General features: G+C 36.8%; 1 protein-coding gene across 5 annotated transcripts in view; it reads right to left on the bottom strand.

The window, feature by feature from the left end:
* Window positions 1–25,513, bottom strand: part of INPP4B (inositol polyphosphate-4-phosphatase type II B) — a 574,953-nt gene that overhangs the window by 54,165 nt on the left and 495,275 nt on the right. For all 5 annotated transcript variants that reach the window (XM_081077545.1, XM_081077547.1, XM_081077546.1 and 2 more), the window contains 4 exons: window positions 23,104–23,263; window positions 6,678–6,850; window positions 5,376–5,499; window positions 4,216–4,333 (listed from right to left, as the gene is read on the bottom strand). In XM_081077545.1, coding sequence (XP_080933671.1) covers window positions 4,216–4,333; window positions 5,376–5,499; window positions 6,678–6,850; window positions 23,104–23,263 — 575 coding nt within the window. The remainder of the gene's footprint in view (window positions 1–4,215; window positions 4,334–5,375; window positions 5,500–6,677; window positions 6,851–23,103; window positions 23,264–25,513) is intronic.

A 25,513-nucleotide genomic window follows, 5' to 3' on the forward strand; every position in this document is an offset into this window, starting at 1 on the left:
AATAAACAGTAAAGCAGTTGGAATAGAGCGCTGATTTGGATTTTTTTTGGCTGCTATCTGCTTATTTTCTGTTATTAGTTCATTCAATAATCATTTCATTCACTTCACTATTAAATTACTTGGCATGAAGAATTGTTTGCACGTTGGATTTCTCTCCATTTACTCTGATCTCCTTTAGGAAAGAATGTTTAGTTAATTTTTGTATACCAAGTCCATGTGCATAATAAGAGCCTCAATATTTATTTTCTTGATTTCGTTATTTTTAAAATCCGACTAGCCTCAAGAATAAGTAGTTTTATGACAATTTTTTCAATCTGGAGACACTAATAAACCTGATCATTTACAACCTTTTTTAACAGTCATGACCCTTGCTGTTATTAGCATTGGTGAACTTCCCTGTTTGCGATGGCCTGATGAAAAGGTAATGGTTTCATTATTGAAGGTTAACCTTGGGGAATTCCTGATCATTTGGCAACATTAGCATATCACAGATCTATTTTCTGGAAATTGGAAATTTCTATCAGAAATTATCCCTAGTGTTTAATGTTGAAATTTTAAATTAGGATTCACAAAATATGGTAACCAAGAAGCGTTGCTTGTCTATTTGAAGCTTGACATCTTCTGATGCAGTGTGAAGTGAGTATAGAAATACAGAGCATTTCACCCAGGATTTAGGAAAATGCATGTGTTTTCAGAACTACATAGAACGCTGGGGTTGTAATACATGTATTGGGAAAAGAAGCACAGGGCAATTAGAGAGTTTCTTTGTGAAAATCTTTTTAGTTTCTCCTATGCATATGGATAACCAATTGTCAGAGCAACATTTTTTTTTTTTTAAGCAAACAAATTTCTTTGTGGATGTAAATTTTCATTTGTGGAGGGGATAAATGCTCAGGAGTACAATTGTATGGTAAGTACCTCCCGTTTTCTATTTTTGAGTTTTCACTTCTTTTTTTTCTTTCTTTCTTTTTTAAGTTTCAGGTGTACAAAACAACACAGTGACTAGACATTTATATACCTCACAAAGTGAGAATCCCAATAAGTCTACTACCCACCTGACACTAAAGACAGTTATTACAATATTATTGACTATACTCCCTATGCTGTACTGTATCAAACTAAGAAGTTTTTCCACAGCAAAGGGAACCGTCAACAAAACGAACTTTACTGAATGGGAGAAGATATTTGCCAATGACACATCTGATCAGGAGTTAACATCTAAAATTTATAAAATACTCATACAACTCAACACCAAAACAAACAAACAAACAAAAAACCCTAAACAATCCAATTGAAAAATGGGCAGAGGACCTGAATAGACATTTCTCCAAAGAGGACATAGAGATGGCCAATAGACACATGAAAAAATGCTCCATGTCACTAGTCACCAGAGAAATGCAAATAAAAACAAAGAGATATCACGTTGCACCTGTCAGAAGTATCGTCAACCAACAAGTGTTGATGAGAATGTGGAGAAAAGAGAACCCTTGTACACTGTTGGTGGGATTGCAAATTTGTGCCTCCACCATAGAAAACAGTATGAGGGTTCCTCAAAAAATTAAATATAGAACTACTTTATGACCCAGCAATTCTACTCCTGGGTATTTATCCAAAGAAATCCAAAACACTAATTTGGAAAGATATATGAACCCCTATGTTCACTGCAGTGCTGTTTATTTACAATAGCAAAGATATGGAAGCAACCTAAGTGTCCATCAATAGACAACTGGATAAAGAAGCAGTGCATATACAAAATGGAATATTACACTGCCATAAAAAAGAATGAAATCTTATTATTTGTGACAACATGGATGGACCTAGAGGGTATTATGCTAAGTGAAATAAGTCAGACAGAGAAAGACAAATACCACATGATCTCAATTACACATGGAATCTAAAGAACGGAGTAAATGAACAAATAAAACAGAAACAGACTCATAGATAGAGAGAACAAACTGATGGTTACTAGATGGGAGGGGGGTCGGGGAGCTGGGTGAGAAACGTGAAGTAGAAGAGATACAAATTGCAAGTTACAAAAGAGTCACAAAGATGTAAAGTCACAGCAACACTATTGGAAAAGACCATCCATTCTTCATTGAATTATCTTAGCACCTTTGTTGATACTGATTGACCCTAAAGGTAAGAGTTTATTTCTGGACTCTAAATTCTGTTCCACTGATCTCTATGTATATACTTACGCTGGTACTATATGGTCTTAATTATTGTAGTTTTATAGTAAGTTTTGAAATCAGAAAGTATAAGCCCTTTTAGGTCCTTTTTTAAAAAATTGTTTTTGGCATTATGGGTTCTTTGCATTTTCATGTAATTTTCAGATTTAGCTTGTGAATTTCTTAAAAAAATATAACAGAGAGTTAGATAGTGATTATATTGAATCTATAGATCAATTTGTGGAGAAATTGCCATCTAAATAATATTGAGAATGTCAATTTGTGAACATGGATTGTATTTCCATTTATTGGATCTTATTAATTTCTTTAAGCAATATTTTGTGTGTCCTGTGTTCATTTCTTTGAACACAAAAGAAATGAGAACTCAAAAAAAAAGTGAGAGGGAGCTTACCATACAATGCAAAATTAGAGTACTTTGCTGAATTTAGAATGTAATTACTCTCTTTGATGCTATTGTGAATGAAATGATCTAAATCACCACCGCTTCTGACTTCATGAATGTGCTTTTTTCTGCTCTCCAATCCAAATCAAGTCAGCCTCCTCCAGTCGTGAAACTGCTGGTTTTCATGGACTCTCTTGCCCTAATGAAACTGTGCTAACAGAGCTGGGGTTGGTGGGGGCAACCCTTGGCAACAATGCCACAGGCTCCAAATGGTTTTATCCAATGCTCTCCGGTTTTCCATGAATAAGTACTTCTAAATTTGTGTGTGCGTTATTCCCTCAGCCCTAACACATGCCTGTCTTAGACAATTCTGTCCAACTGTAATGCTGTTTTCTGGAGAGGATTTGCCCAAACTGCTCCCTTCGCTATCCCACAAGTCCCATTCCCATCAGTGTGATAACCTTTGAATGTAGATACAGACTGAACTCCCTCCGAAACCGCATCCTGTACTTTGCCTACATAGAATCGCCTGCCTGATAAACATCCCTTATAAATTGTGATAAAAGTATCCGTTTCTCACTTTTGATAATAATCTACATAGTAACGTAGACTGGTACAATTTTCCAGGTGTGTGTATGGGCAATTTTACTCCTCTTTCTTCCCATGAATGGCAAATTAAGCATTCGTTTGCAGAAGAAATATTTAGTAGTATAAGGATGTGGTTTTTCTTTATGTATAAGAAGCAGTCACCTTTCATTCAACCATGTATCTTGGGGTATCCTTCACACAAAATTTAAAATAATTGTATGTTTACCATAGTGAAGAAAACAAGTTTAGTATGAACTTTTATACTTAGTCTCTCTCTCTCTCTAGTATGAACAGTGTTCTCTTTTTAGTATAACACTCATATCTATTCATTGTGGTCTGAGAATTTTTCAAATGTCAAATATCCTCAGGCAGCACCGAAAAGTGCTAACATTAGGATGGTTAAAATTTGGAGGATTTCTGATTGAAATGATTTACCATAGGATATAATTCTTCGATTGCAGGTCTATACAACACACCATCATTTTTCTTAATTATTTCTGATACTCTGCCCATCACACACTGACCTTTGAAGCTACTTATTTAAAACCATTCTCGGAAATCTCAGTCTGGGAGTGAATGGCCAAAAATAATTAAGAAAAATGGTGGTATATACCCCTGACATAGAAATACATCTTTTCTAAAATGTTGGTGCTTTTAAGAGAATTTAATATAAAGCCATTTCAAGAATTATGATGCTATTAACCAAATGATTCCAGCAAAAGTAAAAATATGCAGAGCTTTAGAGTAGATAGTAATAAAGAGAAAAATGTTCTTCTCATGGAGGCTGCTACTTTGAATTCCTCATATTTCAAGGGGAAGCGTTACCATAGTCACCTGACTAGAGTATAATTTACAAACAATGATGAGACTTCTAGGAGTTTTTTCAGGATCTCCCCCTGGCATGTCACCTACATTTATTTCTCACCAAAAATGACAAGAGAACAACAACAATAAAAAAGTTTCCAAACCAAGCCTTAGTTCTACTTGGTTACTTGGTCAGGAGTCAATACGAATATCTAACAAAAGTTCGAGCTTTAGGGAAAGGGCACCACTTACCGCCTTCCTGTTATAACTGGTAAGACATCATTGGATTTGGCTTCAATTATTTTAAATGCCACTTTCTTCAAATCTGAAACGCCAACAGCCATGTCCTCTAGCATTCCGATTTCATCACCTAAACAAAGAAAAGGAGCCTCGTTACAAACATACTATTTGAAGAAAATGTCACCACTGGAACTTGTCCTAGCATTTTAGTAAACGAGGATGTGAAAGCAGTGAATTCATTCTAAATGCTTTTCCTCAGAGGCTGAAGGTTTTCAGTGTGAAGTAAAAGCCATTCCGATGGCCTCCAGCAGCTCCTGTGCCCTTCGAGGGAGGGAAGAAAGTATACATTTGCAGGGAGGCTAGAGAGACATTTTAACTCCTTTATGAAACTGTCGGGCTGATCTCTTTCCATTGGCAGGACTGATATTCAATTTTAAAGATAATAGAGATAGCTGAATTGAAGATCACCGACCTAGGCTCATTGCTACTTTTATTTCTTACTACACTGACAACTAAAGCCTAGGGCGGAGGGAATTAAGCACGCTTTCTAGTTCAGCACTGTGCAATTGTGTGCAATTTGACGGAAGTATAATGTGAGCCACAGAGATCATTTTCAATTTTCTGGCAGTCATATTTTTCAGAGAGTAAAATAAAAGGTAAATTTAAGTTTAATAATATATTTTACTTTCACTCAATATATCTAAAATATCATTTCACCTATTATAAATCAACGTAAGATTAATATAATACTTGTTTTTACTAGTGTTTGAAATCTGGTATATGTGTATAGTACATATTGATGTGGACTAGATACATTTCACGTGCTCAATAGCCATACGAGGCTGTGTATTAAAACTGTGCTACTCTAGACATTACAGGGTTGGGACTTTCAAAATCCAGTCATTGAAACTATGTTGGCAAAGAGCCTTTTATATTAAAAAAACCCAGATGGCTTCTCAGGACTCCACTATGAACTAATCTATAATTCCATTTTCATAACATAATGGGAGTGAAAGTATAGTTACAAGGTGAATGCAAAGAACTACAAGTCACATGGTTTCTGTAGAGCTGGATGAAACAGTTTTACTTCTCATTTTTAACAGAAGAATCTATGGATCAAATACCCTTATGAAGAGGGATATGACTTTGACGTGTATTAAAGCCATACTCACTGTAGGTACTTAGCAGTCCTTCATATTGTACTATCAACCCCACCGTGTGAAGCTGCTGTAGGAATCCAGGGTCATGCAGACTTGTGTGTAATTTGATGATAAAACCACAAACCAATCCAGCAAGCTAAAAAAATAACAAATAAAATAAATCACTGAAGAAATTGATGGGGGTCAGCAAGCTTTAATTTAAAAATATTGAAGACTTCTGAGGCATCAGATTTAATAAAAAATTTTCGAGTATGTGTAACAAAGCTCTAACTATTTTTATATGTGTTTTGAAACCAGTTGACAGTCTTTGATCCAGTAAGGCTGCGGAAGGCAGCATTGTGGAGTGGAAAGAGCACAGAATCTTGAGTCACGTTGCTATGTCTGCAAATTCTGTCTCTACCGTTTCTAGCAGTGAAACCATAAAACCTTATTGAACACTTCCCAATATTATTTAAAAAATTCTTTTTGCACATGTAGACTAGAAGACTCATTTCATAGAATGCTCATTTCATAGAATCATTGAAGAAATGTGGATCAGGCAGAGCATAATGCCTGACGCATAGTTAGCTCCATCTGTCACTGGACCATCCATGAAATAGTGAGGGATGGGAACAGTTTGGTTTAAAGATTCCCTTTGCCCGGAAAGTTTGGAAAAAGAGGACTTCTGTCTCTTTCCCTCCCTATGTCTGTCTATAAAACTCAATCAGCAGGGTGAGGTAGGAGAGGAGGAGGAAGGCCCCAGCACGGCCTCTGACGGACGCTGGCCATGGTCTCGTGGAATTGGGCTGGGTGTAGGCAAAGAAGGGAGTCCTGTCAAACCTCCCATTCAAGCCTTCCTGCTGGCAAATTCATTTTATAAACAAAAGAAAGCATCATTATGAGGACTGGCCTGGGATTTGTGAGAGAGGTGTATAAATAGGAAGTTGCAATCAGGCCCTTTTGCCAGTCCCAGCTGGCCACCTGCAGTGCAAGGCAGCTGTCCCTTTCCTTCCACTGTACACTGTGCGGGGACCTCAAGACATAACACAATGATAGGATGGGTGACCCTTTCCTTCACAGAAGCTCCCCTCTGTGAAACAGAAGGCACATTTCAGAGACTTGGCTGCCTTTTGGCAGAAATAAATACATAAGGTCTTATAGAATGTTTCCATATAATAATTGGTTCATATTTATTATGAATAAGAAAAACTGGGTCCCAACTGTAAGGAAAGGATCCTTTTAACAATAAAACTGCTCGAGGAAGACGTCTACCCTCACCAAGGCGAGCATTGCACAACCCAGCAGTGCTATGCTTGCAACAACAAGGGCACCTACTGCTTGGCTGAAGACGACGTCTCTTCTCAAGGTCAGCATCAGACACTGGGGCAAGCTGTATGCAAGTTCCTGAAGGAGCACAAAGGTCAGGGACTGCTTGGCTCGGCTCACCACTTCTCCCATGCAGTCCTTCAGGGCAAGGATGAGGGGATACAACTGTTCATACCAGTCCTCTGGGAGAGGAAATGAGGTGGAAGAATAGCAGGATAAATGAATGAGGGAAGGTCTTGGAGAATAGAAAACCAATTAATTACTGTTTCAGTCAAGTTATACATATTATTAAGGATTCACAATGACTTGATTCGAAGATCTCCGATGCACATCTCTCCTCTGACCTCCAGATGTCTGTAATCAGTCACCCATCAGACCTTTCCACTTGGGTGTATTTAAGATATTTACATTAGAATCCCGCTCCTCTCTGCGCATCTCCGATCTGTGCACTGCCCTTCTATTAGTGGATGGTGCCCCCAAAGTCTTCCCATGCCGGAAACAGAAGTTTTCCTGAACTTCTACAGTCTTCACAATTACTGGATCATTAAATGTCTCCTACTACTGTAATACCTATCAAACATCCTTCTCCTTGCCCTCTCCAACCAGCACTTATCACTCTTCTTGGATCCTTTCTATCCCACTGCCTAACTGACCTACCTTCTTCCAGCCATACTCCACTCAAATCCTCCTCAAGACTTGCTAGAGGCAGCTTTCTAATCAGTTTGAATTCCATCCCATCACTCACTCTCTTGCTTAAAATCTTTTAAAAACACTAAAGAGTTCAGAATAAAGTTAAAACGCATAAAAGATCCCCCATTATCCGACCTCTGCCTACTTGCCGGGTCTCGTCTCTCAGAACTTCTTCACTTGCAATGTTGAGTCCCAATGCACTGAACAAAACCTATTTCCCAAAACCTAACCTGCTCTCTCATCTCAGTGTCTCTGCTAATCCTATCTCCAATCCCTGGAACACCCTTCCTCTACTTAGTTTCCTGAAGGACACTTTATCTTATCTGCGGATTTTCTCTCTTCTAGGATTTCCCCCCTAACTAACCTAAGTAATATAACCCATTTACTAAAGTTTGGGTTGACTTCACTTCCTTTCTTGCCCACAGCTCCTTTCTCTTACTGTTCTAGGACTATCTACCCACTGTTTGCTCTGCAAGAATGGTAGCTCACTGAGGGCAAGAAACTTATGTTTTAGTTACCAACTCTCCAGAATCCAGCACAGTGTCTAATATATAGCAGGTACGCAATCAGTGTTAATTGAATGAGTAAAGTTACAATATATGCAACAACAGTCTTTTAAAATACAGACAAGTCTGAGAAAATCAATCATGTTTTTTTGGCAGTATGTAGAATTTGAATAGGTCTCTCTTCAAACCAAGATATAAAATTGAAACCATCTGTACTTTTTGTATGTCTAGATTGCTAACAGGTTTCAATTATATAATTATGACTTTGGCATAAGATATGTAAACAATGTATATTCTGTTTCAGTTTATTTGAAAATCAAAGCCCTGAAAAATGTGAAGTATTATAAATTCCAGACTGTGTGACATGCCATTAAAATAGAAATAAATTGTGTGACAGATAGGATTTAATGGAAATGAGTGCATGCAGAAAAATTAATTATGAATCAGGATGTGAAATGATATGAACTTCTCAGCATAAAAGTGTAAGCTTCATCACGAGTAATATGAGTGGTCAATCACCAGTTAAGACCTTGGAAGAGTTATAGGGAACGATAAAGAGAATCATAATCACTATTGTACCATGTCTACTGTCACTTATTTATTTTATGTTGTGGTATAATAAACAGATGAAATAAACCAAAATTGTTAATACTCTGTAAATGTTGACGTGATGCTATAATGAAAAACACATTAGGAAGGTTAGGAGTTATTCAAAATATTGTAGAGTTAAGTGTTATGATAGGAATAGAAAACACCAGAGAAAGGGGAATTCAACGGTCCTGTTAAATCTGTAATCATTTGATGATTTGAAGGACTCACGTGTAGGTAACTTGAGATGAACAATGAATAATGGTTCAGTTTAAACGAGCTTGGGTTAACTATTGGTTCTATGTCATTATTACATGTAAAAAGGCACAGGGAGGGACATCAGACTTAGTTTCAGAATAAAGACCTATCAATAGACACAAAGAACTAATACTCTGCGTTCCTAGGTTGTTTTCATATTTATATTCTTTTATCTCCCATTCTCTTCTACTCTTTTATTTAGTTATTGGTCTCAATAGGAATGCATAGACTGACACATGCACATATGAAGAAAACACATATTTCAATAAATTGATCCAGATGTAAACCTTAAAAGAAAACAAACTACAAACCGATTTTTTGTGCTTAGGTCTGTAGAGATCAGTTTCTCCTGAAGAATTCTCAAACATAAAATAAAGCTTGTGTGCAGTAGATGGCGCTGCTTTATCAGGCTGAAGTAGAGCTACTGTGTCACTGATTTAAAATTTTTCATACATGTGCATAGTCCCCTAAAGCATTTATATATTGTTTAGGCACCTTGCATCATGATAGCCTGTGTCCGTTGGCCAAAAACTCGGTGATGAGTGTGATACAGTTTTTCTAGTTAGAAAATGGAAACTTAACTTGTGGCCACTTTTTTCCCTTGAGAAAAAGGGACAGCTCAAATTAAATATAGCTGTTGGTTTTTCTTGAAGGTATTTAAAGGAGAAATCATCACAGGTTTGTTCATTAGCATCAGAATAATTTCTTTACTCACCTCTAAACCTACTCTTACACTTATTTAACCAGTTAATTCTTAATCATAAATTATAATCAGATAGTCAAAAACAAACAAACAAAAGGAGTCTGATTTCTAATCCTACTAGAATAAAAAGAAACACAGTGCTATTCTAAACCTACGAGCATTGATACTTATCTGATAACAATATTCCAGGGTCTCCATTTCTATCATTATACATACTTTTTAATGGCTAAAATTTAAGGAAAATGACAGTATAAGAAAACATTAATAAAGAATGAGAAAACTATAAGTTTTTGAGCAAGGTAGAATGCCTTAAAGACGGTAGTAAGTTTCTTATGGAGAAGCATACATGAGGGTTAAAAATGCATTTTTTTTTTTTTTTTGTCTAGAAAAGACATAATTTAAGTTCAGCAGGTAAAGGAAAACTGCACTGGCAAATGTAAATTGCGATGATGACACATTTTGTTCCTTTAATGTTCACTGGGTGTAAATCTCAGGTTCTGAAATAAACACCATGTGGGATGACAGGCCAAAGAAAGGACGAAGTCAGTTCATAAATGGTCTTTTTGCTCCAATGAGCAGTCCAAATCACTCTCTCAAAGGAAGAGTAAATGCTTTAGTTTTCTCATGAAAAAATATTTTTGGGAAAAGAACAAAGCTGCTGCAGCACTTGACACTCTTGTGACTGTTGTCACTCCCCGCTCATCTCCGTGTCTCTATCTCTCCAGACCTCACAACTGACATGGTGTTTATACTGTCCTCAGGATCAAGCCATTTCCTAATAGGGAAGGAGGTGGTATTCATTCTGCATGCTTCAGTCAGGGTAAGAAATCCTAAAACGCACACGTCTACTCTTCTGAGTTCAGTTTCTTTGTTTCAGCTAAGATTTCACACACACACACACACACACACACACACACAAACACACGCAGTATCCAGTGAAGCACGTAGCTAAGGGCTCACTAGTCCAGTCAATGCATCAACACGTATCCAGGAGCTAACTGACTGCCGGCACTCCCACACTGCTGATTCTATCCCTGGGATCTTTCCAGTGACAGAGCAAAATATGGAAAGCATGTTTCAGTGTCTTTACAAAAACTTGCTGAAACGCCTTAGCCCTGACACCAACAAGCAGTCTTTCCTCAGGAAAACAAAATGTGCGTGGCTTAGCTGAGCTTTTCCTGAGCTTTGTGAAGTGTGTTGGAAGTCATCCAACAGAGCCTGTTTTCTGGCCGTTTATTCATTTCTATAACAGAACACACTCAAGTGAATCTCACTGAAGGATTCCAAGGACAACTGCCGGGTGCCCCACGCACCTCCTCCACACACCACCTACTGCCTGTACAGGATATCCATGTCCTCTGTGCTCAGTGGCACTTATGTGACTCAGGAGAAAAATGAAGGAGCCAAATACCAGCCAACGATTGCAGAGCATAATGCTTGCTTTCCAATTTCTGAGCCATTTTCTTCTCAGGGGCTTGGTCTTCTTTGCTCATTTAAAATGATTACCTTCACGTGAGCGTGTGACCATTGTTACTTTTGTTATCACAACTTTTTAGACAGAGCGGAAAAGAGAAGCTAAAAGATTGCATGCCCATTAAACTCTGTGCAAAGAGATAAGAGAAGAAGTGAACCCAGCGTTGAGGATTCACCTAAGTTAAGAAGACGGCCTGTGACACCAACCAACTAGAATGGCCTTTAAGGAGGATGATAAAATTGCCATGGTTGTGAGAAGAACAGAGGCCAAACTCATGGCCAACAGGACTTTCATAGGATGCCCATACCTCAGGTAGCACAGAACAACTGGCAGGGTCAGTTGTTCAGGGCTGGAGGTGAGGGATAATGATATTTCTGCCCACAGAGTGCTTGTTGCTTGAGAAGGGCCTGTGACCCACATCAACCAAGATACGGTCATCTATGCGCCCCTCTGAGTGAAGGCACCACCTTTCAGTTACATCATGAACATCGCCATTGATTAATGATAAGTCTTCCTCTCCAGGTGCCTTATAAGTAAACTCTGTTGGATGAGTGTGATGTGCGTGGCCAACTTTGGTCATAGACCCTAGACACCTGCCCACAGGAGGCCTCCAAATGTCTGGAGCTATCCCAGGATTATGGAGCACCGAAACCAGGCTGATGCAGACAACAGACGAGTAATCAGGGAAAGAGAAGCACCTTCCGAAGCTTGGCTGCCTAGAATGTCTTCCCTGGCCACTCTGAATGTCCTCCTCCGAGTCTTCCTAACTCCGGGCCCATCTTTAGCATCCATTTCCTGACTTTAGTGCAGGAATCTAAAAATCAACCTGCATTTATCTTTCTTTAAAAATATACTAACCTATCTTCCGTATATCACTTCCCCCCTCTTTTTTCACTACTACCATGAGAAATACACTCCTTCGATAGGCACACAGAGCCTCCTAGCTGTGAGGTCCTATGGGGACCTCTGATGTTGATAACTCATGGCCCCTGCCCTCAACTAGCATAACATATAGAAGAGAAGGTAAGAGGTGCAAAGTAACACCTACGATATCAGGGTGTAAGGTTAGTGCTAAAAAAGCTCGGACAGGGACAAGACAGATTTCATTGTGAAGCGTTCAGAGGCCAGAGAGTACGTGTCTGGTGAGCAGACCATATTCCTTCCTCGTTGTGTTGTTCACTGGACACTGAAGGATTCCTGTGTGGAAGGAGTATAGAGGAGCTGAGGGCCTGCAGGTAGTAATTACCTGTAAGTGAGGCTTTGTAGGAACAGTCTGGAAGGGTGCCTGGTTTGATGATACCAAATGCCATAAACAGATGCCATAAACTGACTGGAGGGGCTGTAAGGGGGGCTAGAAGGGAGGAAGGAAGGAGTTGAGATGACTCAGGACTTGGAAAAGGCTGAATAAAGTATTATAGAAACAAATACTGAGCCTGAAGCTATGGGGGAACAAACAAACAAACAAACAACGGAATGCTAGGTGGGCAAGCACCACTGCAGGGACAGAGGATGGGGAAAGTAAGGGTGGGGAGAAAGAGGAAGGTGCAGAGTAAGGGTGAGCAGAAAGCCAAAAGCTAAAGCAAGATCAAGTCGAGAAATCGTAGGGATCAAGTAGGGCAAATGGAACAAGCTTTATGGTGACCAGGCAGGGCAGCTGCACGTGAATGTTCCACCTTCCTTGGCTTCTACCTCAGGGCCGTCTTAAAAGCATCGACAATATTCGCACAAAGGATAAACATGTATCTTCAAATGTACTCGTCGTCGTGTCCACTGAACTATGATCCAAGGTAAGTAAGGGATTGATCTTGGCACCCTCCAGATGTATTAAAAAATGAGTGTACTGCTCAACTTGAGACACACTGCTACAAGAAGAACAAAGGCGACCTTTTCTCATGTCAAGGGAACCTTGTTTGTTTAAACCCTGCCAGCCTGCGAACAGTGTCATAAAACTTTCCAGTCTTGCTCTTAGAAAAATAGCAAAGGAAATGCATCCACTGATAGACTGGTTAAACTTCTCATTTCGTAACACAAAGTTGGAAGCCTTAAGTAAATCCTGCTAAGACAGTATTCAGGAACTAAGTCCATTAATCAAACAAGCTCTGTATTTGGTGTAGCACAAAGTTTTGAATTGGGGGTGCTGCTGGAGTGGGAGTCACCCACTCACATTCACTGGGCTTAGTTTACCTTTTGACCTTCAAGAAAACTGCATTCTACAAATATGCTGAGCATTTCAGAATAAGCTGCATAGGTCATTGAGCAACCTGCAATCGCCAAGACATTACAACAGAAAGCTCCTGTCATTTAATTTTGTCCAGTAACTAAGATGGAGAAGACAGAGGTAGTGGATACTGAGTTGACTGAAACCTACTTGGAGCACAGGCAGCCAGAGAAGGGAAGAGGGGATATGTTTTATCCTGAAGTGAACTAGGTGAATTCAGTTGTTTTCTAGTAAAGTTCAAGGCCAGTGGAATAAAGTGTACCATTAAAAAAAAAGTTTCTACAAATACAACAAAGTCTCATGTAAATAGATTTAACTTGTAAGTGCTGAATAGGCAAGTAACCAAACATAATGTAAACGGTACCATTTCTCAGGCCACTTCATTCTACAATCAGATGCCCCAAAGTTCCCAGATGGGAGATAGGAATCTCTGTTCTCTCTCTTTCCTAGTTTCTCTGTGGGTGCAAGCGTCAGCAGGTGTATGAGAAAGTTAAGTAATGTTTCAAGAGTAATTATGAATGTGTGGCAATTCTTTTGCCATCCATAGGTATAATTCCATAGAAAACCTTTAAGAGATACCTACAGGATTGATTTTCAAGGAGTGATTTCATCATTAGACTAATTTGTGTCTGATAAAACAACATTTTGTTAAAAGGGTGATAACTAAACATTATCTGTACAGAATAAGATTAGAGATGCTTTCCCCTGGAAAGAACAGAAGCAGCAGAGTGAAATGGCTAAGATGGCAGGCTCTCCACTCAGACGAGTAGGGTTGGAATCTGGGTTCTGCCACTAGTCTAGGCATCATAGGGCTCAGGTAGTTTCAACTCTCTGCTTCTGAGTCCACTAAATGTATAGAATCACTCCTGTAAATGTTGCAAGAATTAAATGATACCGGTAATATTTAAAACACTTTTTAGCACACATTATGCCACCCCAAAATGTTAGCTACTATCTTAAAAAACCTGAAGCAATCATAAAGTAATTTACATGTGACCCAATGTCTGCTCACCTATCAGCCTTTTTTTCTTATGCTCTTTCTTCTCTCCCATTTCTGAGAGAAGCCCCATAAACTTCTCTAGCTAAGACCAGCTCCTCTGTCTGCACACCACATTCTCATCTCTTACCTATTTGAGTATCACTCAAGCAATTCTCTCCCCTTCCTCCCACATTATCAATATTTCCTTTGTTGCTGGATCATTCCCACTATCACACAAACATGCTGTTATCTCCCCATCTTCAAAAAATAACCCTCCCTTGACTCTACGTCCCTTTACAGTTTCCACCCTATTTCTCTGCTTCCTTTCACAATGAAACTCATCAAGATTTGTCTATGCATGCTTTCTCCAGTTCCCTTCCTTCCTCTTCCTCAATCCACTCCCCGTGGGCATGAATTCCTATCCACTCTAGTAAAGCTACTCTGTTGATGTCACCAATGGCCTCCCCACTGCCAAATGTAAAGTGATTTCTCAGTCCTCATTCCACTTGACCTGTTGGCAGCATTAGGCATGTCAATCATTTCCTCATGGAATTCTTTCTAACCCTGGATATCAGGATATCATAGTCTCTTGGTATCCTCCAACCTTACTTTTCATTCCTTATCCAACTTTGTTGCTGGTTCCTCTATGTCTTTTTGAGCTACTAACATTGGGATGTCATTGGTTATCCCCTGTAGGTCATTTCTCTTTTCTCTGAACACTCAGTTCTTTGTTGATACTATTCAGTTTCATGGCTTTAAGTACCATCTCTATGTTGACAATTTTCAAATTTATATCTTTAACCTGAACCTCTCTCTTGAATTCCAGATTCTTATATCTAACTGCGTACTTGATATTTCCATGTAAACATAACATGTTCCAAATGAACTGCCATTCCTGAACACAAAACCTGTCCTATCCAGAGTCTTCCTGAATAAGCACATGGCCCTCCAGCGTTGCTCAGGTCAAAAATTGTTGAATCATTCTTAACTCCTACTTTTCTCTCACTCTCCCATTCCAATCACCAGAAAATTCTGTTGCCATTACCTTCAACATAAGTATAGCATCCATTTCATCATCCCCACTGCCACCTTTCTTAGTCCAAGCCACCATTAGGTCTCACTTAGATAATTATACTAGCTTTCTAACTGGTCTATACCCAGTTTGACAGTCTAATCTCAACACAACAGTCTGTTAAAATCTAAGTCAAATAAGGCTAAGCTTCTGCTCAGGACCACTCTCCTCTTCCCTCCCCAATTGCTTCTTATTTTTCTCAGGGTAAAAGCCGAAGTCAATACAAAGATCCTACATGATCCTTCCCCCACGTTTGCTCTTTAAATTCATCATCTACTTTCTCCCCTTCAGTTTCTCTATTCAAACCCAAGTAGCTTCCTTGATGTTTCATGATCATGGCAGGCACATTTCTGCCTTTTGCACCTCCTGTTTTCTATACCCAATATATCCTTCCCTCAGGACCCACATGGCTCACGTCCTTACCTCCTGTATCTTTGCTCAGACATCAACTTCTCCATGGAGCTTACATTGACTACTCCACTAAGCTTCAACGCCTGCCCTCCAATAATATTCCCAAACTCTCTTAGTTTGCTCTGTATTTTTCCCACAGTATTTGTCACCATTAACTTGTTACGCAATGCCCTTATTTCTTATGTTATTTCTTCATGTCTTTCTGCTACAAGAATACAAACTTTAGGAGAGCAGGTATTTTGTCTCTTTTGTGCATTGTTGTGTCCCCAGTGTCTAGAATAGTGTCAGACACATAGTAGGTGCTCAATTAAAATACGCTAAAAGACTGAGGGAAAAGAAAAATATGACTTCAAATAATATGGCATCTTTATTATCATAAAACTTTAGAACTGGAAGAGATTTTAAAATTTTGCAGGTGATATTTGTTTTACCAACAAAATGAGTTGAGTTCGCAAATAATTTAAGTGATCTGCCAAAGGTCATGTACCAAATAAAGATATTGTGGACTTGCCAAGTATCTTGGCTCTGAGTCAAGGTTGTTTTGTTACATCATAATTAATTGCACAGTTTTAAGGGAAACATTAGTTTTCCAATAAGACCGGACATTCAAAAATGTCATAGTGCATAATTATTATTAGAATTCTAAGTTTACAATAAAGATATTTGTAGTATCTTTTGATGATTTTTTACTAAGTTTTTAAACTTGTAAGTATACTTTAAAAGTTATTTCACCCGATGACCTATGAGTTTTAAAAAGCCTGTTTCTTTCCAATGAAATTCTTAACATTCACGTGTAGAAATTCATGGAATTCAGAAATGTTAATATTTAAGCCATTTGGTGAAATGATGCCTTGTGCTTGAATCTTTGCACTTTACAAAATAAAACAGAGTGGTTACATATTATGAAATCACTGAAATAATCATCTAGGAGTAAGTATAAGTTCTGGATTATAATGATTTTTATGCAATTATTCATAAATATACACATGTTGAAGATATTCACTTAATATCAAGAAAACCTGCTAAACTGAAATAAATAAGCCATGGAGATACAGTACACAGCACAACAAATATAGTCAATAATATTGTAATAACTTTGCCCAGTGACACATGGTTATTAGACTTACTGTGGTGATTATATCATAAGGTATATAAGTGTTGAATCACTATGTAATACACATGAAATTAACATAATATTGTATGCCAACTATAATTAAAAAACAAAACAAAACAAAAGAAAGCACTTCTTGTCATAGCTTATAGCTGGGTAGATTAGAAAAAAAGTATTCAATGATAATGGGTATTTGGTCTTTCCACAGGGCATTTCATGCTATTCTTGTGAAAGACAGAAATACAGGGCATGTAATAACATGAATGAGTGAATATATAGCTGGTTGAACACATATTCTCAAAGAGCAGTGATTAACAAGTGTATTTCAATGCATACAGCTTTTTAGTGATGTGCCTCAAGGATTTGTAGGTATCTCCGTATTCCCATCATTTTTATCCATTACTTCTGTGGATGGAGAGGAAATATTCAAAAAATGTGAATAAAATAAACTTGGGTAGCACAGTAGATGTGATGGATGAAAAAGTATTTATTAGCGTGTACTCGCAAGTGTATTATACTGCAGTAATGGGCTTAGACATCAATCATTTGTGTAGAATTGAGATAGACTGTGTCTTAATCTCCTTGTGCCCCTAATGTTTCACAATGTCTAACACACAGTGTTTAAATATCACTTGCATTTTGAGAAGCCTGAAGGATAGGCCAAATTTAACACGGATTATGGCTATCGGTGGAGTTCATAATAGTATGTGTCTGTCAAAGCAGCTACTGTGAAGTTAGATATCATTAAGAGAAGAATAGCATCTAAAGAGAAGGAGGTGGTCCTCCTGTGTTACTCTGCATTGGATGCTACTTCTTTGAAAAATGACCCTAAATGTGGCAGTTCATTAAGGGCATGATGATTGCTTTCAGATATGCTAGGCTATAATGTGGAAAAAGAAAAGTAAAATTTTTCTGTTTGTGCCAAAGGACTGGATCTGGGCCAGTGGGTGAAATTAAATGAAACATATTGAGATCAACATCTGGAGTATGCCACTCTAGAAAATAAAAATGGTTTTCTATCAGCAGAGATGAGTAACACAGGTTGGGAGAAAAGTGGCAGAGATCCTGGAGGTAAGCTTCTTAACATAATTTAGGAGGTTTAATTATATAATATTTAAGAGCACATCAAAATCTAAGATTCTAACATTTGCTGATTTTATCTTTGAGTCCTCCGTTTATTATGAAGTTGAAGGCATGCGTACTATACACAGAGTAGGTGCTTGTAAGTATGTTTAAGTGTATGGAAAACAGAAGGACAATCTTGTTCATTAAGAAAATGTAAGTATGTATAAGCCATGAATATTTGGAACAGTTATTCTATTATTTGAGTTCAGTACAGTGGAGAAGGTTTCACCTCTCTCAGCACTATTGTAGTAATCCTGAAAATAAATGTATGAAATAAGATATATTGTAAAACCCTGGACCTAAGACAAACAAACAAAAATCCTTCAAAACTACAGACTTCAAACATTATTAAATACCCTGTAAAAGGAAAATCTGAAGCCTGAAAAGAAAAAAAATATCTGCAGGTTATAGAGGAACACAAAATATGGATAAAGGTAGTGACAATTCAGAAGACCATCTATTTAAACAATGTTAGATATATACCAGCAAAAGAAACATAGATCACAGCTAAAATGTAAAGGTCAACGATGGTGATGAAGAAAGAAAAACTGATTGTCCAAGGGTTGATTTACCCTATGAGATTTCAAAATGTGTCTCAATATAAAACACAAATGAACAGAATCAAAATTCCAGAAATTGAATAAAAATACCTGAAGGACTTAATATGTAAAGAAAAAAACAAAATTAAACAAAGCCAATAGAACATAAGGAGAGGAATCACTAATAAAAAATGGTAACAAATGTCAATCAGTATTTACCACAGCATGCATTCCAATAAATTCTAGATGACTCAAAGAATTCACTGACTCAATTCATTAATTAATGACAAAAAGAAAAGATGAAATGGCTTTCCCACCCCACCTATGGTCTGGGGATAAATTTGGGGCTATTGGAGAAATGAATTTTATTATCACAAATAATATTTTGAAATACAGTATTAGGTTATAGAATGTCAACCTTCACAAATAACCAGAAATTACAATATGACATTTTTCATCAAAAGTAGCATGAAATCAGTGAAAATCTTTATGGCTGGAAAGACTGCAATTAAAAGGGTGCTTGTAGATACTGATGGTAAGAGTACCTATTGTCAAAAAGAACCATCAAAATATTCCTACTGACTCAAAGGTTAGTTTTTAAATGCTGTTCTGTAAAAGAAGAAACCAGGTTCCTTGAAAAGGATTGTACCTAGGGCAAGGGGCAGGGAAAATACAGATGAGCCTAGAATATTTCATGGTGTCAGAGGATAAAGGAGTAAAAAAAAAGTAAGAAAATAAGTAAGGGAGAAAGACAGAAAGACAGAAAGAGAGAAAGAGAGAAAGAGAAAGAGAGAAAGAAGAGAGGGAGGGAAGAAAAGAGGGAGGGAGGGAGGGAATAAATAAATAAAAGTATCAATCATAAACCAAACAAGAAAGTAAGTATTCATGAGCCCACACTGATATAAACAAACAATTGTATAAATAAATACATGGGAGAGAAGAGATAACTCTTTCTTATAAAATAATTCTATTTCTGCAATCCAACTTAGGGGAAGATAGCTGAGATATAGTTAAAAACTTAGATATTCAAAGATGCTTATGTGTTAATTGCAACACTGAATTAAATATAAATAAAATAGTGGTTTCTCTTTTGATAAATTAGTGCACAGTCACTATAATCTCATACCAAGAGACTGTTTATCAGGAAATATTCAGAATATAATGATGTGCAGGATAGCAAGAAGTACATCTGTACTTACAATGTGGACTCCAGATTGGTACTTTGTGTGTGTGTGTGTGTGTTTATAAACATACAAAATGTTCAAAATGATTATGTCTGATTGAAATAAGAAAATAAAAATCAAACATAATCTTATTTTTCTTTGCAAATTTTCTAAATCATTATTTTTCTAATAAAAATAGTTTAGTGGTTACCAGAGGGTAAGAGGGGTGGAGGGTGGGAGATGAGGGTAAGGAGGATCAAATATATGGTGATGGAAGGAGAACTGACTCTGGGTAGTGAACACAATGGGATTTATAGATGATGTATTACAGAATTGTACACCTGATATCTATGTAATTTTACTAACAATTGTCACCCCAATAAACAAAAAAAAATTTAAATACAGTAAATTGGGCACACATCAGTGAATGTATATCCCAAATACTTTTATCTGAAATAGTTTGGAAGTTAGTGTAAGTAAATATATGACTTTAGGTAACTCATTTACTTTATATTAGTTCAAAATGCCACTATTTATTTCTCTACCAAATTGCTTTATCTGACAAAAGTCAGGGTAGAAACTTAAAGTGTTCTTTTTCCTAATTAAAGAGGAAGAAAAAAATGTTATTCTATAAAGTATTATTTTTTTATTAAATAATAAATTTTTATTCAATAATTGAGTTAATCAATCTCACTCCAACGTACTTATAAGTATGTTAAGTGTATGGATGCAGTAGCCATATATAGATATTTAATACCATATAATAGGTAATATTATTAAATAGGTAATACTGTAACAGGTAATAATACCATATATAGGTATTTAAGTATATTTGAGCACAGATTCATTTGTAAAACATCTACTTATATATGTTAAGCATCTCTTTCACGTACCAATATCCTCTTCAAAATATGCACTCAATATGCAATTGTCGAACACATAAAATGTTTAAACTTTGATATTATTTGACAATATTTATTATGTTAAATAATTACTGAGCAAAGTATATATTTTATTTTACCTATTTAAATAGCATCTTATCACCTAAAAATGTTTATAACAAACAAACACACACACACACACACACACACACACACACACACACCCCACAGACAAATGGGTGAAATAGACATGGATAATAAAATAAAAATTATAAAATCAATTAGAGGGCTTTATGTTGTAATTAATCTGACTCTAACCATCTACAAAGCCGATCTAGTTGTGAATTCTACATTGGCAGCAACTTCTATCTGGTTTTAGACTCTATCCAAACACTGCCTCACATTCAAATAAAAGTGATTCATCTAATCTTAGATTATTTATCTGCCAAATATTTTTACTTTTTAAAATGTAATTTTGGTCACACAGATACAATCTTCAGATAAAACACAAGATATGAATAAAATATATAATTTCAAATATTTTAGAATTCTGTTTTCATCAAAGAGAAGTTTTGGGAACATCAAAACAAATAAAAAAATGTGTAGTATCCAAAATCTAGTATCCCTTATCTAATTTCCAAAATCTAGTATCCCTTATCTAATTTCTGCTAAAAAATATTTGAAAACATCTCAATGAACAAAACAAGTCATTAAAATGGATTCTGCTTCCTTACATCATTTTGCAGATAATGTCTGGCTTATACTTGATAGTCAATGTTCAATTAAAGAAAATAGAACTATATGATTTTCTTTATGACATATGTCATGTCAAGCTTTCATTTTGATTCATGTAAAGTTATGAAACTGGACTAGATACATTACCTAATAAAACTGATATTATTAAAAAAGAAAATTCCCATATACACTTAGACCAAGTATGTGTGAACATAAAGAACATTAGTGTAAACTTTCCACGTATGTGAATGTGCTGTAGAAGATGAGGACCACTTACAGTAAGAAAACTTTAGAAAGCCATAGTTTCCAAAATGATTTAGAAATGGTTCCACTGTTAAGTGATGAAAGATTGATGTTTTACATAATTAAATTCCTGATGAAAATGTGAGTAATGAAAAAATCAGGAAAATAAATTGGAAAAACACAAATTCAATTTTATAAATATTCATATTTTCTTATGATTCATTTTCTTAAAGTAAAAGGAAAATCAGATTTCAGAAGAGGATAGAGCGACACTGTTTATTTTCTCTGAAGACTTAAGATATCTAGCAAAAGGTTTGGGGAAACTCTAACAGCAGTTCTTACTATCATAAAAAATACAGATATCCATCTTGGTTTTTGTTGTTGAGATTTAACAAATTAACAACAACAAAAAAAGCCATTATAAAAAAACATAGTTAAAAATTTTGATTATATTTGCTAGTCAATCTTGTAATAAGCCATATATATATTTTTTGATAATCATTTATTTGCTTTATTTAATAATTTTATTGTTCAAGTTATAGTTTAATTTTATCTTTTTTAAATTTTTTTAATTTATTGGGGTAACAATTGTTAGTGAAATTACATAGATTTCAGGTGTACAATTCTGTATTACATCATCTATAAATCCCATTGTGTGTTCACCACCCAGACTCAGTTCTCCTTCCATCACCATATATTTGATCCCCCTTACCCTCATCTCCCTCCCCCCAACCCCCTAACACTCTGGTAACCACTAAACTATTGTCTGTGTCTATGAGTTTTTCTTTCTCATTTGTTTGTCTTGTTCTTTTGTTGTTTTTGGTTTATATACCACATATCAGTGAAATCATAGGGTTCTCTGCTTTTTCTCTCTGACTTATTTTGCTTAGAATTATATTCTCAAGATCCATCCATGTTGTCACAAATGTTCCTATATCATCTTTTCTTACCGCCGAATAGTATTCCATGGTGTATATATACCACAACTTCTTTATCCATTCATCTATCGAAGGACATTTTGGTTGTTTCCATGTCTTGGCCAAAGCTATAAGCCATATATTTGAAAGTATCTATTATATATCTGTCTATCTATAGACACACACACACACACACACACACACACACACACACACATATATACCCACAAGTGTATACACATATATGCATGAGTGTATATGTGTGTGTATACATGGATCCATAAAAATCTAGACTTACCAATATGTCTTTGGAATAATGCACAAACATATTCTTCTTATATGAAATCAAATCTTATATGTTTTTTAGATAATTCTCAAAAATATTCCTCAGAATAAGGCAAAAAGCATTTTATCATATTGCATTCTTTTCAGGAACCATTATGAGATACTGTGTTCTGATATCCCTTAGTTTATAAGACTTATAAGAGCAGATGCTTGTTTTTCTTCCTAATAAAATTTTGGAGGAATGCGTAAAAGTAGATTAAACTATGTCAGACTCTTTAAAAGAAAACACTGTTCTTCTTTCAAGAAGGTTGTTATGTAGCAAAAGAAAAAAAAAGAGCATTGCAAGCAGTTCTGAAAACACAACTGAGATGCAATTTGATAAATAGCCTTCCATCATCCAAGCCAGAGCGGTGGAAAAGCATGCTATCAGCACTTTCATCAAAGGCACTATTGACTCCTCTTTTTCTATCTCATTTTATCATGACTTTCTCATTTTGTTTACTAAATCAATGATTGGAGGAAAAAAAGATTCCTTACCCCTTGGATGAGATATAACGGAGTCCACCACAGAAGGCTCCTTTTCTCCATCTCTGCTGCTGCCACTGCTGCCGTCACTGGCGCCATCCCTGTCAATCAGTTTGTCCACCATGGCAATGACGCAGTTCAGGCTCTTCCCCACGTTGGCCCACACTCTGTCCTGCAAAGAGCATGAGCATCACTACACATTCTTATTGTACAAACAGGATAAGGCAGAAGCTGATAAACCCATTTCAGAGAAGCAGGGAGAGGAACAATCCTAAGGAGGCAGACTGAGTGACTAGGTTTATTACTTCCATTAATTTGGCCAGATGATGGCTATACAAGAAATCTATTTTCTCTTAATAAAGCAAAATTTAAGTGTTCAGAATCTTTTTATTTAGTTAATTATTTTCTCTGCCATAAAGCAATGATGAATTACCATATACTATGAATCCATAATTGAGCTTAAAGTGTGAAATTTTAAACTGGATATATCTATTTTCCTTATCAGTAGCAAGAAAGCGAAGACACACCAATATTTTTAAAGACTGGCCACCACTTGCACTCGAAATTTTTCTTTTCCTTTTTGCTGAGATAACATATACATAACCTAAGCTTAGCCATTTTAACCGTTTTTAAGTGTACAGTTAGTTCAATGGCATTAAGTATATTCATTGTTGTGGACCCATCACCACCATCCATCTCCAGAACGTTTTCATCTTCCCCAACTGAAACTGTGTACCATTTAAACATGAACTCCCCATTCTTCCCTCCCTCAGCCCCTGGCAACCATCATTCTCCTTTCTGTGTCTATGAATTTGACTAGTCTTAAAGTATGGTCTCCAGCCAATGGGAATAAACTCTGCTATTTGGGTGGGGGTAAGGGGTGGGAGTGGATTGATTGCGCTTAATTTTCCAGATTAGGTTCATACGACGTAAATTTTCAACTGTCTGTTGCTCATGTTGAGAGAAATTTTGTACTTTGATTAGAAAAAAGCAGTATTGCATGTTGCCTTTCATAGGTAAAGGACTATAAGGAATCTATCAACTGATCTCAATCATATCTCTGAGGAGCCTGCACAGAAGGTTATTTAAATGGATAATTTTACATTCTATACCTATATATTATACTTCTTCCTTTACATATACCTCAATTTATAGGATTCCACTGATAGAAAAAGTAACCTTTGCAGCCAGTAGAGAGATCTTTATTGGCATGAGTAAAGCACATTCATTGATGAAGACCAACAACCATATAGTAAGAGGTTATGTGGTAAACAGCAGAACGACATTTAACTCATTAAATGCTTAGAGGACACGAGCTGGGAGGGTGTTGGGGGTTAGAAATTGAGCAGTTTATTATGCAATACTAATATGCAATGCATACATAATCAAATGTTTTATTGAAGGCACACTCAACAGCCGACCCTGAGCAGACTCATCTTACTCTTTATCTTTTGGGGAGGCGATCCTCACTAGCTGGTGGTGAGAACACTGAACTTTTCTGGTCATGTTTCCTTCTCTGTTATGGCATCCACAAAGTAAATTAAAGTTATCAATTTGATTTGCACTTCTCTCTCTAATACTAGCCTATGAGTTACTTGGGAGCCGTGTCCTCACTATAGTGTGCATGGCCTGAAAGAAAGGCAGAGAGAGGGGAGGGAGCAAAGGAGGGAAGAGGAGAGAGAGGACTCCAAGCAGAGACAGATGAAGACTGCTTTTATATCACCTGGCATACGAACACTAGCTAGCTCAACCTCAAACACCATCAGACATGTTTAGTTTTCCTGATTCGGTTTTAAAGATGAGGAGAGATCAGGTAAAAGATGGTGAATAACATTTGATATTAAGACGTTGTAACTAGACTAGAAGTTCCATTTGACTGCAAAGACTTGATTCTTCCCCTACGATTTCCCATGAAACTGTGGCACACAGCAGGGAATTCCTCTTTGTGAAATTAGCAGAACTCCAGGGACAAGCTAGACAAAGGTAGGTGAGGAGAGGACGCCCAGGAGGGGTCAGGGAGAAGTGTGTGTCACCTCACAGGAGCAAGATTCGGTTTCAGTTATCTAAGACTTGAAAATGAGCCCAATGGCAGTCTCTCTGCACAAAAAATGGGGTGGTCACATGTACTCTTAAGTCTGAAAGAAAGAATGTCGTATAACCAGGAATGGAGCAACCACTTGGTTAAAGGGTCAAGGGACATTAGTGGCCAACATTAATAGAGGACAGTGTCAGTATCAAGGCCCAAAATCCATTCATGTGACCGGGATATAAAACAGGGAGGAGAGATGATAAGTCAATTCCCAGGAGAGTGGGGTACAAGATAATTATTTTGGAACCGGGAGGCTAAAAATGGGTGGGTAAGATTCTTGAAGAGGAGTTTTGAATATCGGATTTCTCTCCTAAATTAGCCACTTTCTGTATG

Source organism: Rhinolophus hipposideros, assembly GCF_964194185.1.
Source record: "Rhinolophus hipposideros genome assembly, chromosome: 16".
NCBI classification, from domain to species: Eukaryota; Metazoa; Chordata; class Mammalia; order Chiroptera; family Rhinolophidae; genus Rhinolophus; species Rhinolophus hipposideros.